General features: G+C 41.6%; 2 protein-coding genes across 3 annotated transcripts in view; both read left to right on the top strand.

Moving 5' to 3' along the window:
• The window catches only part of LAMP3 (lysosomal associated membrane protein 3), a 38,601-nt gene extending 37,239 nt beyond the window's left edge, over nt 1-1,362 (top strand). Inside the window, exon 6 of the mRNA XM_059163371.1 lies at nt 1,301-1,362. Within this exon, the coding sequence (XP_059019354.1) occupies nt 1,301-1,347 (47 nt within the window). The 3' untranslated portion in view covers nt 1,348-1,362. The remainder of the gene's footprint in view (nt 1-1,300) is intronic.
• A 1,706-nt stretch (nt 1,363-3,068) lies between these two features.
• The window catches only part of MCCC1 (methylcrotonyl-CoA carboxylase subunit 1), a 57,421-nt gene continuing 44,855 nt past the window's right edge, over nt 3,069-15,634 (top strand). The window contains exons 1-5 of one of the 2 annotated variants that reach the window (XM_059163368.1): nt 3,069-3,362; nt 3,487-3,622; nt 7,572-7,618; nt 8,888-9,024; nt 12,024-12,119. In XM_059163368.1, coding sequence (XP_059019351.1) covers nt 7,597-7,618; nt 8,888-9,024; nt 12,024-12,119 — 255 coding nt within the window. In that variant the 5' untranslated portion in view covers nt 3,069-3,362; nt 3,487-3,622; nt 7,572-7,596. Of the gene's footprint in view, nt 3,363-3,486; nt 3,623-3,692; nt 4,015-7,571; nt 7,619-8,887; nt 9,025-12,023; nt 12,120-15,634 lie in introns of those variants that run through there. The other variant, XM_059163367.1, reaches the window with a different exon arrangement.

A 15,634-nucleotide genomic window follows, 5' to 3' on the forward strand; every position in this document is an offset into this window, starting at 1 on the left:
ATATCCCAAGAGACATCACACCGAACAATTACTTTGATGACATTATGCTAATTTGACAGGACAAGCACAGAGCCATTCTTATGTTGGAGGCCCGCGGAAGACATGTGTATTACAGGAAGTAGGAGACAAACCCGATGAAGATTTAGGTAGGGACTAACTAATTCATTGAAGTTTTTAGGGACTCAGGGGGTCAGAGGTATGCCAGATATCCCCCCTGCAAAATAAAACACAAATATTTTGCATCTTGCATCCTTTCCATGAAGAAGAAACCATAGGGCACCTGGGTGGCTCAGTGGGTTAAGCCTCTGCCTTTGGCTCAGGTTATGATCTCAGGGTCCTGGAATTGAGTCCTGCATCGGGCTTTCTGCTCAGCAGGGAGCTTGCTTCCCCGTCTCTCTCTCTGCCTGCCTCTCTGCCTACTTGTGATCTCTCTCTGTCAAATAAATAAAAATCTTTAAAGAAGAAGAAGAGGGAGGGGGAGGGGGAGGGGAGGAGGAGGGGGAGGGGGAGGAGGAGAGGAAGAAACCATAGAACCAGGTAGGTCTTTCTAGGGTCTAGAGACAACTTTACACAGCTAGGAAAATTCCTCTGGCCCATTTACCAGGTGACATAAAAAGCTATCAGTTTTTAGTGGGGCCAGAGCAGGAGAGGGCAGGACAACAACTCTAGGCTTTAATGCAATCAGCTCTGCTGCTTGAGCTGTACAATCAGGCAGACCTCATGTTGGAGGTATCAGTGGTGGGGAAATATACAGTATGGAATTTTTGGCAAACTCCAGTGGGAGAATCATAACACAGGTCCTGAGTACTCTGGAGGCCATGCCATTTGCTGCAGAAGAATAAATGTCCTTTAACATACAGCTCGTGGCATGTTACTGGGTCCTGGAACACTTGACTTTAAGACACTGTTACCACATACCCAGAATTGCCCAGGTTGAGCTGACTTCTGTCAAATCCACTAAGTAATGAAGTCAATTTTAAAATAGTAATAGGACAGAGGTCAGTAAATTAATGCTCATGGTTTGGCCACCCGCTTTGGTAAATAAAGTTTTGTGGAGTACAGCCATGTCCATGTGTTTATGTATTATCTACGGCTGCTTTACAACAGCAGAGTTGAATAGTTGTAACAGAAACCGGTCCACAAAACTTAAAACATTTACTATCTTCCCTTTTACAGAAAACTTGCCAGGGCTTCAGCTAGTTAAATGTTTAAATTTATGAGAAACTGCTGAAAGGTTTTTCCAAAATGGTGTTTGTCTTTCTCTATCGGGCTAAGCTTACTCGACATAATGTCTTTCCAGGTTCATCCATGTTGTCCCAGATGGCAGGATTTCTTTCTCATAGCTGAATATTGTTCCATTGTGTACATTTACACTGCATCTTTTTGGTTCATCCAGTCAATGGACACCTATGTGGTTTCCACAACCTGGCTATTGTGAATAATGCTACAATGAAGGTGAAAGTGGAGATATCTTTACAAGGTACTGATTTCCTTTTTTCGGGATATATTCTCAGAAGTGGGATTGCCAGCTCATATGGTAGTCCTATTTTGAATTTTCTAAGGCACCTCCATACTGTTTTCCATAATGGCTGTCCATTTTACATCCCCACCAACAGTGGCAAGTGCTCCCTTCTGTCTACATCCCCACCAACATTTGTTATCTTTTGTCTTTTTGACAATAGCCACCCCAAGTGGTGCGAAGTGACATCTCATCATGGTTTTGGTTTATATTTCCCTGATGATTAATGATACTGAGCACCTTTTCACATAGCTGTTTGCTATTTGTATGTCTTCTCTGGAAAAATATCTATTCTGGTCCTTTGATCATTTTAAGGTGGGTTATTTGTTTTTTGCTAATCTTTTACAATTAGTGAACAGCATGCATCACTTCATTTTATTTTTTTTTTAAGATTTCATTTATTTATTTGTCAGAGAGAAGGAGAGATAGAGAACACAAGCAAGGAGAACAGCAGGTAGAAGGAGAAGCAGGCTCCCAGCTGAGCATGAAGCTCCATGTGGGACTTGATCTCAGGACTCTGACCTGAGCCAACAGCAAACACTTAACTGACTGAGCCACGCAGGAATCCCTATTTTTTGCTATTGAGTTGGATGAATTCTTTATATATTTTACATATCAACCTGTTGGTTTATAACCCTCCTGGAAGCTTCCCAGGTGCAATCTGAAACCAGTCCCAATTTTCTCTTGCATTACAGTTTTTTTCTTACTGATTTGTGGGAGATATTTATTTATTAAGGAAAGTAGTGCTTTTTTGTGATAAGAGTTATAAATTATTCCCAGTTTACTCTTTGTTTTTTCCTATATATGTTTTGCTGTGCAGATTTTAAAAAACTGAATTTGATTAATTTTCATTTATAGTTTGAGTATTGTATTCCACTTAGAAAAAGCTTCCCTCTCCCCATAGTGTTTTCTAGCCTCTTTTATGCTTCCAACTTTTATATTAATCTCTTATTCTTTTAGAACTTATTTTGATTTTAGGTATGAGAAGTAAGGATTCAATTTTATTCCCCAAAGAGCTAGCCACTTGTACCAATATCACTTCTTGAATTATTGAGTCTTAAATCTAGAATGTATGTTGAATTTTACTAATGACCTGTTAAGCATCTATGAACATAAGATCTTTTCTTTTAAACTATTAATAAGATTAATTAATCAATTATATGAATACTGAATCATTTCTTGTAACATCATCCAAGTTTTCAAATTTATTTGCTTAAAGTTGAGCAAAATTAGTCTCCTGCAAATCTATGATTTGTTTTCTGTACCTGTGACTTTTTCCCACTTATTTTTTTTTAAATCATGGCAACTGTGCATTTTTCTCCATTTACTTTTATCAATTTAGTTAACTACATTATTAATTTCTTTTCTAAACCTCTGGATTTATTCTTTAATATGTTTTCTTAATTCATTAATTTCCTCTTTTTTGTTACTTATTTCTTTATTCGCTTTCCTTGTGTTTATTTTTGTGTTTTTTTTTAACCCTTGAGTTGGATGATTATTTCCACTATAAATTTGCTTACATGCCCTGCTTTAACTGTGTTCAAATAAGCATTTGTATGTAGTGTTTTTATTTTCTAGATATTCTGCAATTTCAGTTTTGACTTCCTCTATTTCCCTTCCTTATTTTTATTTTACTATTATTATTTTAGAGCGAGAGCGCTCCTGAACGACAGGAGGGGTGGGGGAAAGGAAGAGAGAACTTCAAGCAAACTTCCGGCTGAGGAAAGAGCCCCACCCTGGGCTCCATCTCTGCACCTGAGCCAAAATCAAGAGTCAGAGGCTTAACCCATTGAGCCACCTACCTAGGCGCCCCTGAACGAAAACACTTTTTTTAAAAACTCGGGTAATTTTTACTTTTTTAAAAAAATTTATTTTGGTTATTTACTAAAGGGTTTTTTTCCCCCTTTCTCGAGAACACTGGAAAAATTACGTGTTTCGCTCTTCCTCCTATTTGACTTTTCCCCCAGGACTCCGCCTCCACCGCTTTCTCCCGGTGTTGAAAAGGGTCAAGAGGCGGGCTCTCGGTAAAGCGCGAAGAGGACGAAGGAACCCAGAGGCCCAGTAGAAGAAATAGCAACCCAGGACCCAGGGGTGCCAAGGAAGGTGAGGGGCGGACCTCGCGTTCCGTAGCCGCTACACCCAAAGGGGCTGGAGGAGGCAGGGACCACACCCCCGCGGATTCGTGGCCGATTAGCCAATCGTCGCCCCCGAGGCCCTGCTCTGCTCTTTGATTGGTTTTAATGGAGACGCCCCCTCCACGCTAGAGAGGCCTAGAGCCTGGCTCAGACCTGGACGGTGGCCCGTAGAGGACAATAGGCTTGTGGAGCGCGGTGGGGAGAGATTTTGCGGCGAGTGCAAAGAAGCCAGTGTACCAAAGAGTCGGAGGAGGAAGTGGCCTGTGGGGACATGGCCGCAGCCTCTGCGGCGTCGGTGCTGCTAGTAGCGGCGGAGAGGAGTCGGTGGCTCCGAGTCCCGGGCCTGCTGCTGCCGTCCAGGTAACGTGAGGTGGAGGGGCGATCTGTGTCTGGGGCCCGGGGCAGGCGTGGTGGTTAATGGACTCCTGCACGCTGCGAGAGGCGCGCGGGGGCCGAGGGTGGAGACGGAGGGACGGGACTAAGGGAGGACGGAGGGACAACCTCAGCCCCTTTCGGGGTGTTGTGCTTTCAGTCTTGGCATCGGGAGGGAGACGTCTTCACCCCCGGCCCTTCCTGTTCCTCCCTTTCCCTATCCACCGCGCAGCCGTCTGCCTCTGTCCATTTTTGAGGCGTGGGGGAGGGGTGGAGCTGGGTCGGCCACATCCACGCTCCGCTCACTACCGCGGCGACAGCGACAGCGACGCGGCGCAGCTGCTGCGGTCAGTGCGTTCGCCGTATGGGTGTGTTGGTGATCCCAGCGCGGGTGAGCCCCAGAGGGCTCAGCGACTTGCCCGAGTGTACACAAGTGGAAAGAAATGGAGCCACGACGCCCTCACGCGCTTTTGGGTTCCGCTCTCCCCGGTCAAGTGTCGGGTTCAGAGACCTGGAGTTCTTTCTCATTGTTGGAATGGATCAGGTTAACAAGAGCAAACTTATCTTCCAGAGGGCCGAGAGGCTGTTTTGTCAAAAGGTCTTGGAGGCCAGTTAACTAACGTGACTCCAGTGTCCGGGCGTGAGCTGTAAGCTTCAATGACAATAACTTTGGTAGTGAAGACACCCTCAGGTTCCCAGGTAGCAGGCTTCTCTATCTTGCTTTGCTTCCTCCTCCTCCTCCTCCTCCTCACCTCCTTCTCCATTCTGGAAAGACGGCGTTGCTTGGTGCTGAAGGGCGCCCAGAAGCCAGGGAATCTCAACTTTGCTGCTCACTAGTCTGTGAGCAACTTTGGGCAAGTTACTTAATGTCTCCGTGCGTCAGTTTACTTACGTAAGAAGAGGTGATGATACTGTTCCTAAAGGAGATAATATTGGCAGCTAGGATTGTGTGAATTAATTAATGCGTGGAAAGGATTCACACCGTATGGTACAGATGAATCCATAAATGCAGCCTTTGCAGACCCCCATTTGGGTCAAGTTTTTTGCTCACTCTTACTTTCCACAAGTTAAAGTAGAGGTACTTAGATTTCAGTTGCTTAATTGTGGGACTAGTCCCAGAGTAAAGTAAGACAGGTGGTGAAAGGAGTGCTTTTCTTTTTCTCCTCATATTTCTTTTCTTAGGTTTCAGGGCTCTTCAGGATATTACACAGACCCATTTTCTCTCTCTTCCCTCTTCCCTGCTGTGTATAGAACTGTTTTCCTGGAAAATGTTAGTGTTCTTAATGGCATAAAGAAATTACAAATCTTATCATTATAGAGGGTAGTTACATGTTTGTAGGTCATGATTCTCTAGTAGCTCAGAGAAAAGAAATCTGGTGGTGGAATTTTAGAAATGAGAATAAACTGATTTAGAAGTTATCTTCAAGTAGGGTGGAATTATCTCATGGAAGGAACTTCTTAATTTTGTTTTATAAGCCATTGTTTTAAGTTGAGCTTAGATAATGGTGAGAAATGGAATAGATCAATCAAAACATCAGTGGGATAGAGGATTATGTTAAATGGTGTGTATGTGATTGTCTTGACTAGAATAGCAGAAGAAAACTTTAATTCAGCAGTGGCCTTGATCAGAGTCTTAAGCTGGATTTATCAAGAAGCATTTTATAGATACAATTATGCAGGACAGGCCTTGAGTCGTAGTTGAAAAAAAAAAACAAAAAACCCTATCTGAAGAATGTGATGGGAAGATGCTATGAACTAGAAGGTGCCTTTTAAAGATAAGGAAAAATGATATTTCTCCTTAAAGATCAAGAGAGTGAGGTTAGTGGAATTGGGAAGATGTGGGAAAGCAAGAGCCTCCTGAGGAAGCCTTCTTGTGGAACTCAAGTGTCATAGCTGTGGGTCTTCCCACCAGCCCTGGATGGATGTCAGTAGCTGATTGAGTGTCCATTAGAGGCCAATGACTGCCACACCCACTGTAACAATCCCACCTCCTGCACCTCTGCCCCAGTGAAATGCTAGTTCTGTTCAGTTACCTGGTCACAGACACAACATATACATGCTACACATACATAGTTGAATAGTATCTAACATACATTATGCTTTTTATCACCTGCTTTGTAAATGATCTAAAATGGTTAGTTGTTTTTAACTATAGTTTTGTCACATCATCCAGATCTGGATGGAAAAGACGGAAATGGAATTCCTTCTGCAATTTGTTGGTTTTCCCAGTGTATTTCTTTTAGCTGACAACTGATAGGCATTATACTCTTTTGTTCCCAAAGAGATTATGGCCTCCTTTCTGTCAGCTCTTGGTTAAAGTTTTTTAACTTACTGTATCAGTAGGTATCATGGAACTTAAAAATTGCTTTAGACTTCTACCTAGTTAAGAAACCTCAAACAGGGGCGCCTGGGTGGCTCAGTGGGTTAAGCCTCTGCCTTCGGCTCAGGTCATGATCTCAGGGTCCTGGGAGACCCGCATCTGGCTCTCTGCTCAGCAGGGAGACTGCTTCCCTCCCCCACCCCCCACCCCCGCCTGCCTCTCTGCCTACTTGTGATCTCTCTCTCTCTGTGTCAAATAAATAAATAAAATGTTAAAAAGAAAGAAAGAAAGAAAGAAACCTCAAACAAGTCATTTAGCCTCCCTGGTTCTCCATTTCTTATTAACATAAAGACTCAAATTGTATTCTTTGAAAACTGAGAAGTCTTCTTCTGTGAGGACACTGAAATTTGAGTTGTAAAGTGAAAATTGGGTCTTGAGAGAGGGAAAACAACCTCAGATATAACCATAGTTACCATACCCTCCAAGGCTCAACCCCTCCTACAAAATCTTAGTATTCATAGTTTTGCATTGGGGGGCCATAATGAAAAAAGGCTGGAGAAACACTGATGTAAAGAGACTTGCCTGGGATCACCAGCAGCTAGTTGGTGAGGGTCTCACGGCCCCATAACCAGCATTCTTTCTGCTGCCTTTGATCAGCTCCTTCTCTTTACTTCTCTGGGCTTAAATTTTTCAAACCTGTCTTACCAGGTGATAACTTAGATCGGTATTTTTCAAGCTGTAGTTTGACCAGCGTGTTTTATTTATTTAACTGGAATAGAACAGAGAGCATCAAAACACAGGGAAATCTTCTGTCATGAAACTTTTCTTTGGTGTGCATATCAGCTTGTGAAGTCATGTGAAAATATAGTTTTTACTTTGGGTTCTAGTCAGAAGAGTTTGAAAAAGCTGAACTGGATGTTCTTGAAGTACCTTGACTTTCTAATTGTTGGTTACTCTGTGGCCATACACCAGCCTCTGGAATGAGCAGGTTAGGTTATCCGTTCAAGGGCACACAGTGCCAGGGAAAACAGCCAGAACTGTAACTTCCGGTTTCTAGAGGGATTGTCTTCCCACAAGAAAGTCTTACTAAGTCACTTTGTGGGCTTCAGGCTTAACTAAGATCATATCTGGACTTGGTTTCAAGTTTTAAACAATTTTGATTCTTTTGAAACAACTGATCTGTGTATCCTGTTGAATTATAATTCCATTTGGATTCATTTGCTAGGAGATGGACTTGGAAGCAGAGAACCATGAAGTATGCAACGACCACAGGTACAGTCTCTGCTCTACTTGGCTTGGCGTCAGATTGTGAAATATTAAATTCCTTAATTTGTATATGTAGAATTAGTTCTCCCAATACTTTTGAAGTTTGGGATTTTCATAATCATTTTCTTAGTAAGTGTTGAGTCATGGTTTCCGCCTCTTTTTATGTCAAATTTCTGTTGTTGAGTCTGAAATACATATAGAAATAATTGAGAACATTTAAATGTATGTTGTTATTTCTGCCTCTCTCATCATCTTTAGTGCAGTGAATTGCAAGGCATAGCTGTGATGGTCTAAATCAGTGCTTTACAACAGCTCTGTTAAGTAGCAGAATGTTTTTCCAAATAAAACGTTACAGGGAATTCCCACCTCTGAAACATATGTAAGTGTAACTCCTGGTTGATTGGATGCAGCTTCCTCCCCACAACACACACATGCATACATCATCCCAGCAGCTCCTGTTACAGCTCAGGCTCTGTAGATACCCACAGAATGACCTTGTTTTAAGTTCTATAACTGTATTTTTTGAGAAAGATAACTTTCATAAATTGCCAGGGAGCATTTATTTCATGTGTGATGATGGAAGTGCATTTTACATATTAATACAATAACATTATGTTCATAATCATGGCACTGGTGCCAATGTCCTGGCATGGTCCTCACTTGTATTTATATCACAGGAGAACCACGCATCCCTGTGGGCGTACAGGGGCTAGAGGCCGTAGAGCAGAGTGCCTGAGAGTTCAGAATCTGGAGTGATGCTAACCTGGGTTCAAATCCTGGATCCACTATTTCTTTTAGCTGTAATATTCCAGGAAAGTAATATCTCTTTGAGTTGTAATTTCTTTATCTTTAAAATTGATGCAATAATAATAGTATCTACTCCATAGGCTTATTGTGAGCATTTAAGTCCAGGTGGAGTCTTTAGCAAAGGTCCTGAGGCGCAAAAGGTACTTAGGAAAGATTAATTACTATTAACTATGATGGGGTTGGGGCTGTTATGATTTGACCTTATCATATCAAAGCATCTTTTCATTTTAAAGCTGAAAAAGCTGAGTAAAATAAGAGTTGATGTTAATGAGGGCACCTTGAATTTCAGTGAAGAGGATAAAAAGACACAATTGATATCAGTTAAAATGGTCATTTGAGGCTCCACTGTGTTGATGTTACCAAAACAGATGTTCATCAGCTGGTTAATACCATGGAATGTTTAGTTTGCTTTCTCATTTTTTGCTCTCCAGTAAGATTTGTGTGTGATTTTCATGGTGTTTTAAACAGGACAAAACATTGCCAAGCTCCTCATTGCAAACAGAGGAGAAATTGCCTGCAGGGTGATACGAACAGCCAAAAAAATGGGTATACAGTCCGTGGCTGTGTATAGTGACGCCGACAGGAATTCCATGCATGTTGACATGGTATGTGGTTAAAAACAAAGTCAAATTTTGTAAGTGATTGGCTTTTTTATTGGGTAGGTACTTTACTTCTTTATGTTAATAGTTTATGTTTACTGTGTTAACAGGGCATAAGGGGGAAAGTTCAGTCATCCCTATTGGGAACATTTTTCAAACATAACACTAGTTAAACTAAACATTGTGTTTGGTTGTGTAGTTGACTTACGGGCAAAGTCATCTCATCAAGGGTTGGTAAAGACAGTTCACGTAATCTGGCCACAGATCTTACTTTGAGGGGCATATATCCAGATCCCCGATGTGCAAGAAGGATCCAGCTTCCAGTCTTAGTAGCTACCACTTACTGGCCAATGGATCTTCGACTTAATGTTTCTGAGCGCAGGCTTAACTATAATATTATAACTGAAATGATCCTACTCCCCCGAGTGTTACCATTTGTTCCTCGCAGTTATTCACCAGCCAGAACCAGCCCTGGATGAATTCAACCCTTGGTCTTCCTTATGCCTGTGGCAAGACCAAGCAGCAACAGAAATTCGTGGCAACTGGCCGCCCCTGGGCTTTCAGCATTGCATGGCAGGCCCGTGGGCTCTCTGGCCACTTTACTCTCTTATTCTGTGGAGTGACCAACTCAAGCCTGCCGTTCTCCATTCCAGCCTCTGACTCTCCCTCTACCCTCCTATTCTCAATTGATGATTTTGATTCACAGAGGAAGAAGAAATGCACTTACGCTGTTCACTGTGTCTACGTCTATCGTTGTCCCGTCTAAGGCTAGTTGTCTTCCTATGCTTTGGAGTCCTCCTCTTACCCTTTCAAGCATCTTCCAGCTTCTTTTCTCAATGATCTCATTCTAGATCATTTTGTCTGCTCCTCGGGCTTTACTAAGCCCTTCCAAATTTCTGTTTCTGTTTCTAGCCCAGATTCTCTTTTGAATGTGGTACAGGTCTATCCAGCTGCCCACTTGACATCTCCACGTGGATGTGTCACAGCTCCCAAACTGATGTGCCTGAGATTGAACTCATGACTTTGTTCTGTAGTGAAGCTGCTTTTCCTGCAGACTTCCCTAACCCAGCAGATGGTAACACTGTTGCCCACAGCAGCCATAGTGCCCGAGATCCAGGAGTCTTTGGACATCTTCTGTCTTCCCACCACTCTACATCCTCCCTCTTCCCCACCGAGGCAGTCACCTGGTGCTGTTTGTTCTGTTTCCCAAACACTTCTTTCCACTTCTTTCTGCCCTCTACTCCTGGTACCTTAAGTCAGAGCCACCAGCACCTTTGCCACAGCCTTTTTTTTTTTTTTTTTTAATTTTTTTAAATTTATTTTCAGCGTAACAGTATTCATTGTTTTTGCACCACACCCAGTGCTCCATGCAATCCGTGCCCTCTCCAATACCCATCACCTGGTTCCCCCAACCTCCCACCGCCCTGCTCCTTCAAAACCCTCAGATTGTTTGTTTCAGAGTCCATAGTCTCTCATGGTTTATTTATTTGACAGATAGAGATCACAAGCAGGCAGAGAAGCAGGCAGCAAGAGAGGAGGAAGCAGGCTCCCTGCTGAGCAGAGAGCCTGATGCGGGGCTCAATCCCAGGACCCTGGGATCATGACCTGAGCCGAAGGCAGAGGCTTTAACCCGCTGAGCCACCTGGGCACTCCTGGAATTAAGTTTTAAAAACAAAAAACAATACCTAGGAAACTTCATTATGTGTTCCCTTGGGAGAAAATCCAAAGCTTAGCCTCCCAGGAGGTCTCCTGAAACCTGTGCTCCCTGGTCACTCCAGCCCTGTCTCTGGACATGGAGCCCCGGCTCACTGGGCTCCAGCCACACAAGCCTCTGTCAGTCCCTCAAATGGGCCAAGTTTCTTCCCTACTCAGCATGTCCATATATGTTGCTTTCTGGCCAGCCTCCCCCTTCTCCATTCCTGTTCCCAGCTCCACATCCTCCACCCATTTGCCTGGCCAAGTCCTGGTGCTCCTGGAGGAGCCCCTGATCTTCCCTCCCAGGCTTTCCCTGAGCGCCCTCAGGCCTGATCCATCTTCCCCTTCATCTGCATCATGTCCTTTGGTTTGCTTTCATGGCCTTTGTCACAGTTGTCACTAAGCCTATGGATGTATGTTTGATGTCTGTCTATCCCTCTAGGCAGGGACATTATTTACTGTTGTGTAGGTAGCTCCCACCTCAAAGCACTGCATGTAGTAGGTGTTCAATAAATCTTTGAATGAATGAGGGATGTTTTTTCTATCCAGTCTGCTTCAAGGGCTGCCATGATTATGTGGAAGTTTTAAAGGACAGTATAAAGTAGTTCACAAATGTATAGATAGAGCATTATCATCATACCTGAATAATTATACAAACTTTAGTAAACTTCGTAATTTTATTTCTTGCTGAATACAACCTTTATATTTTATCTCATCAAAATGTACACTTTCGGCAGAGCACCTGGGTGGCTCAGTGGGTTAAAGCCTCTCTCTTTGGCTCAGGTCATGATCCCAGGGTCCTGGGATCAACTCCCACATTGGGCTCTCTGCTCGGCGGGGAGCCTGTTTCCTCCTCTCTCTCTCTCTCTCTCTCTCTCTCTCTCTCTGCCTGCCTCTCTGCCTACTTGTGATCTCTGTCTGTAAAATAAATAAATAAAATCTTTTTTTAAAAAATGTACACTTTTTGCATTAGATGCATTTAAGGTTATTATTGTTAATGATGAGACTATGATCAATGATGAGACTATGTTTCATGCCTGTTGCTTTCTATCCTAAAGACATTTTGCTTCATGCTAGTGCTTGCTTTATACACAAAAATCAAGCTTGGGCAGCCTCTTTATGCAAAAGATTCCAAAACAGTCTTATTTTAATAGCAGGCATGAGCTGGTCCTTCTGTTTCTTAATTCTTGCATTGTTCTTAGGGAGCCAGTTTTTTATTTATAACGCTCAAACGACTCTGAAGCAGTTCTGTTGTGTACGAGTGTGTGCTAGCTGTGAGATCTTTCAAGCATGTAATATTCCTTACACAGGCAGATGAAGCATATTCCATCGGCCCCGCTCCCTCTCAGCAGAGCTACCTTTCTATGGAGAAAATCATTCACGTGGCCAAGACCTCTGCTGCCCAGGTAAGAGTCCTGATGAGATTTACAATGGAAAAGGAATAAGTTTTATACAATTCGCACAAAATTACTTAACCATTTTCAGAACGCATTCTCTATTTTTAGCTATTCCCAAGATTTTTACATTTGATTATTGGGTTGTTGTATACTAGACATGTCCTATTCCTCAGTCACTCCACTTTCTCACTGAAACCTGTGCACTTTAGATCTTTTGAAAAATAGGTAGAGGAAGGGTTTAAATTACAAATTAAAGTTGAGAGGGAATTCTGTACTTCCACCATTAAAACTAGAGCTGAGGAACATCAGGTCCTTTGTGGGAAGTAGATGGTTCTCTAACTTTCAAGAAGAAATGTAATCAAGAAAGAAATCTGTTTCTCTCTTCGCTTCCCAGTCCCATTCTATGCTCCACTCCCAAGTTTTACAGTCTCCCAGGTTCAAAACTCCAGTATTATTACATCAACATAAAACAGGAACCAACTGTGTAGAGTCTTTGCTTGAAATTTCTTCAGAAGTAGTTTTTTTTTTTTTTTTTTGGAAGAATTAATTAATTAATTAATTTGTCAGGGAGAGGAAGAGAGGGTGCATTTAATCGGGGAGTGGCAGGCAGAAGGAGAAACGGGTGCCCCACGGAGCAAGGAGCCCAAGGATCCTGGAATCATGACCTGAGCCAAAGACAGATGCTTAACCTACTGAGCTACCCAGGTGCCCCAGAAATGCGGATTCTTAAGCCTCACCCCAAACCACTGTGATTTACATTTTTATGCATAATTTGCATTTTTATTAAGATCCCCAGGTACCTTGAACTTAGAATTTAACATTGAAAGAGAGGATTAAACAAGAGTCTCCTGATTTATAGCCCTGTGTTAGACCATGCTGAGCGGTAGAACTTTGTTGCCCTGTATTTTGGTAAAAAGGAAGGCATTATTTAATCAGAAATCTGAATTAATTAAAAGTAGTTTCTTGCAGGATGGGGTGCCCGGGTGACTCAGCTGCCTACCTTCGGTTTAGGTCATGATCCCAGGGTTCTGGGATCAAGCCCCATGTCTGGCTCCCTACTCAGCGGGGAGCCGCCTTCTCTGTCTTCCCCTCCCCCCACTCATGGTTTTCTTTTTTTCACTCTCTCAAGTAAATAACTAAAATCTTAAAAAAAAAAAAAAAAAAGTTTTTCATAGGCCAGCCAGCTTCCTATTTTATCATTGTTTTGTGCTCTAATCAGCTATTTCCGTAGAGGTGAAAATCTCCCTTTAAAAAAAATTTTTTTAGAGAGAGAGAGAGAAGCAGTGGAGGGGTCCAGAGGGAGAGAGAGAATCTTAAGCAGACTCCACACCGAGTGCAAGCCTGACCAGGGCTCAACCTCATGACCTTGAGATCACGACTTGAGCTGAAACCAAGAGTCAGATGCTTAATCGACTGTGCCACCCAGGCGCTCCTGAAATCTCCTTTTTTAATGATAGTTTGCTGAGACCGTTTTTCAGTTTAAATAACAACCCTGTAGCAAGTGAATGATATTGCTAATTCTGGGGAATTTATTAACTCTATGTCTATCTGGGCTAGTATTGTTTAGATGCTATACTAATACACAATGAAGAAAGAAGAAATAACTTTCACACACTTTGGATATTCAAGATTCGAGATGGCTTGTAAACATTACCTGTAATGTTTGTAAAACAAAGAATAACATCAGAAAAATCAGTAATATAGGACTATTATTTGATATAGGGGTTGGAATTAAGTCAGAAAACTTAGGCCAAAGAAACCTGCTTCATTTCTTCCTGGAATCCTGATTCAGAAGGAAATTTGGTGGGTTACAATCATGAGGCTCTCTAATAAAAAGTTACTTGTCAATTAGGGGAGTAAACCTTGCTTTAACTTTGAAGAAGATACTGATCTTTTTGATATAGGACTTTGAATAACATTTGTCTAGTGATTTTGAAAGGTTGCCCAGAATGTAGAATTGTTAATGTAGCCATTTTGGCATAGGCATTTTTACAGATGCTAGAGTAACATTTGCACTTGAGTTACATTTCTTGTGATTTGCCTGGTGACATGGCTAACTTGAAAGAATCTAGAAAATGTAATGGTTCTCTAGTTCTCCTGATTGTCATTTGTCTCAGACCTTCTCTGCATGGGAAAGATCAAGTAGTGAGTACTGGCTGAAGATTAGGATCACCCGAGCAGCCTTTTTTTAAAGAGAATGTTGCCATAGTGCTTTGGGGGAGGGCCGTATAGTTAGTTACTGGAAGAGAGCTCATAGGGTCTTGTGGAATACTAGTGATATTTTGTTTCTTGAGCTGGTTACACAGGTGTATTCAGTTAGTAAAGACTGTGTTTATAAAAGCTTTCTACTTATGATTTGCACTTTTCTCTATGTGTATTCCTCTTTAGTGGAGGGTTAAAAAAAAAAAAAAAGTATCCCCTCAGTTGACAGAATTAGTTCCTGAGCATTAATGTTTTATGAAGTGCTCCAGTTTCTTTTACTGTACCACCAGGAATGAATAACTTTATTACAGGCATTTCAAGATCACTGGTAAGTAACTTTAATGAATATTGCAAGTTATTTAAATGCTGATCATCTGTGTAGTTGACCAAATGGAAATCCATGTTTTAAGTATCAGCTGTAGATAGGAAATTCTTGGGAGTAAGAATTTGAAGAGTATGACTTGTTCTCTCCACCAAAGGAAGGACACCTCTCGTTTCTGCTTGAAGGCAGAGCCAACAACTTTGGATCTGTACATATGCTTGGAAAGTACAGCAGAAAGGTTACAAACTAAAAGCATGGAATAAATTATTTTGGCAGAGATTTAAGGGTAGGAAATGACAGTTTTTATCTTTATTGTTAAAGGCACATTAGTTTTATGGATTGAAGGATCTAAACAGGGGCTTATAATCCTGGGAGCCCAGGATAAATTGGCTGCTAAATACATGCCCAGTGGCTAGAGAATTAGCCCCCAGCTAACAGTCGTATTACTGATTTTTCCTTTTTAATATATTCAAATGATCAAGAAATACTGTGATCTGGATATATTAAATTGTTCTTCCTAAGATAAATTAATTAAAACTTCTTGAGGTCATTCCTGTAATGTGTGGTTGGACTATGCTTTTTCTTTCTTTCTTTTTTTTTTTTTTTTTTTAATTTTTGCAAGAAGATAGTGCTTTTCTTTTTAGGTTTGAAGGGAGAGTATTTATCTGGTTCATCAGAGTTCCATTGAATTAACTATCTGTTCAAAAGAAAGGATGCTAGCAACACTTCGAAAATGCAGTTAAGGAAACAGTAATATTCAAAATAACATCAGTAAAAATCAAATACTTAGGACTAACTTTAGAAAAATCAGTTTTAAGATCTATGCATGAAAACTGTAACACATTGCTGAAAGGAATTAAAGAAGTTCTAAGTGAGTTCTAAGATCTATGCATGAAAAGAATTAAGTTCTAAGATCTATGCAAGATCTTAGAAGTTAAGTTCTAAGATCTATACATGAAAACTATAACACATTGCTGAGGGGAATTAAAGAAGTTCTAAG

The sequence above is a fragment of the Mustela lutreola genome, chromosome 2, assembly GCF_030435805.1.
Source record: "Mustela lutreola isolate mMusLut2 chromosome 2, mMusLut2.pri, whole genome shotgun sequence".
Taxonomy (NCBI): domain Eukaryota; kingdom Metazoa; phylum Chordata; class Mammalia; order Carnivora; family Mustelidae; genus Mustela; species Mustela lutreola.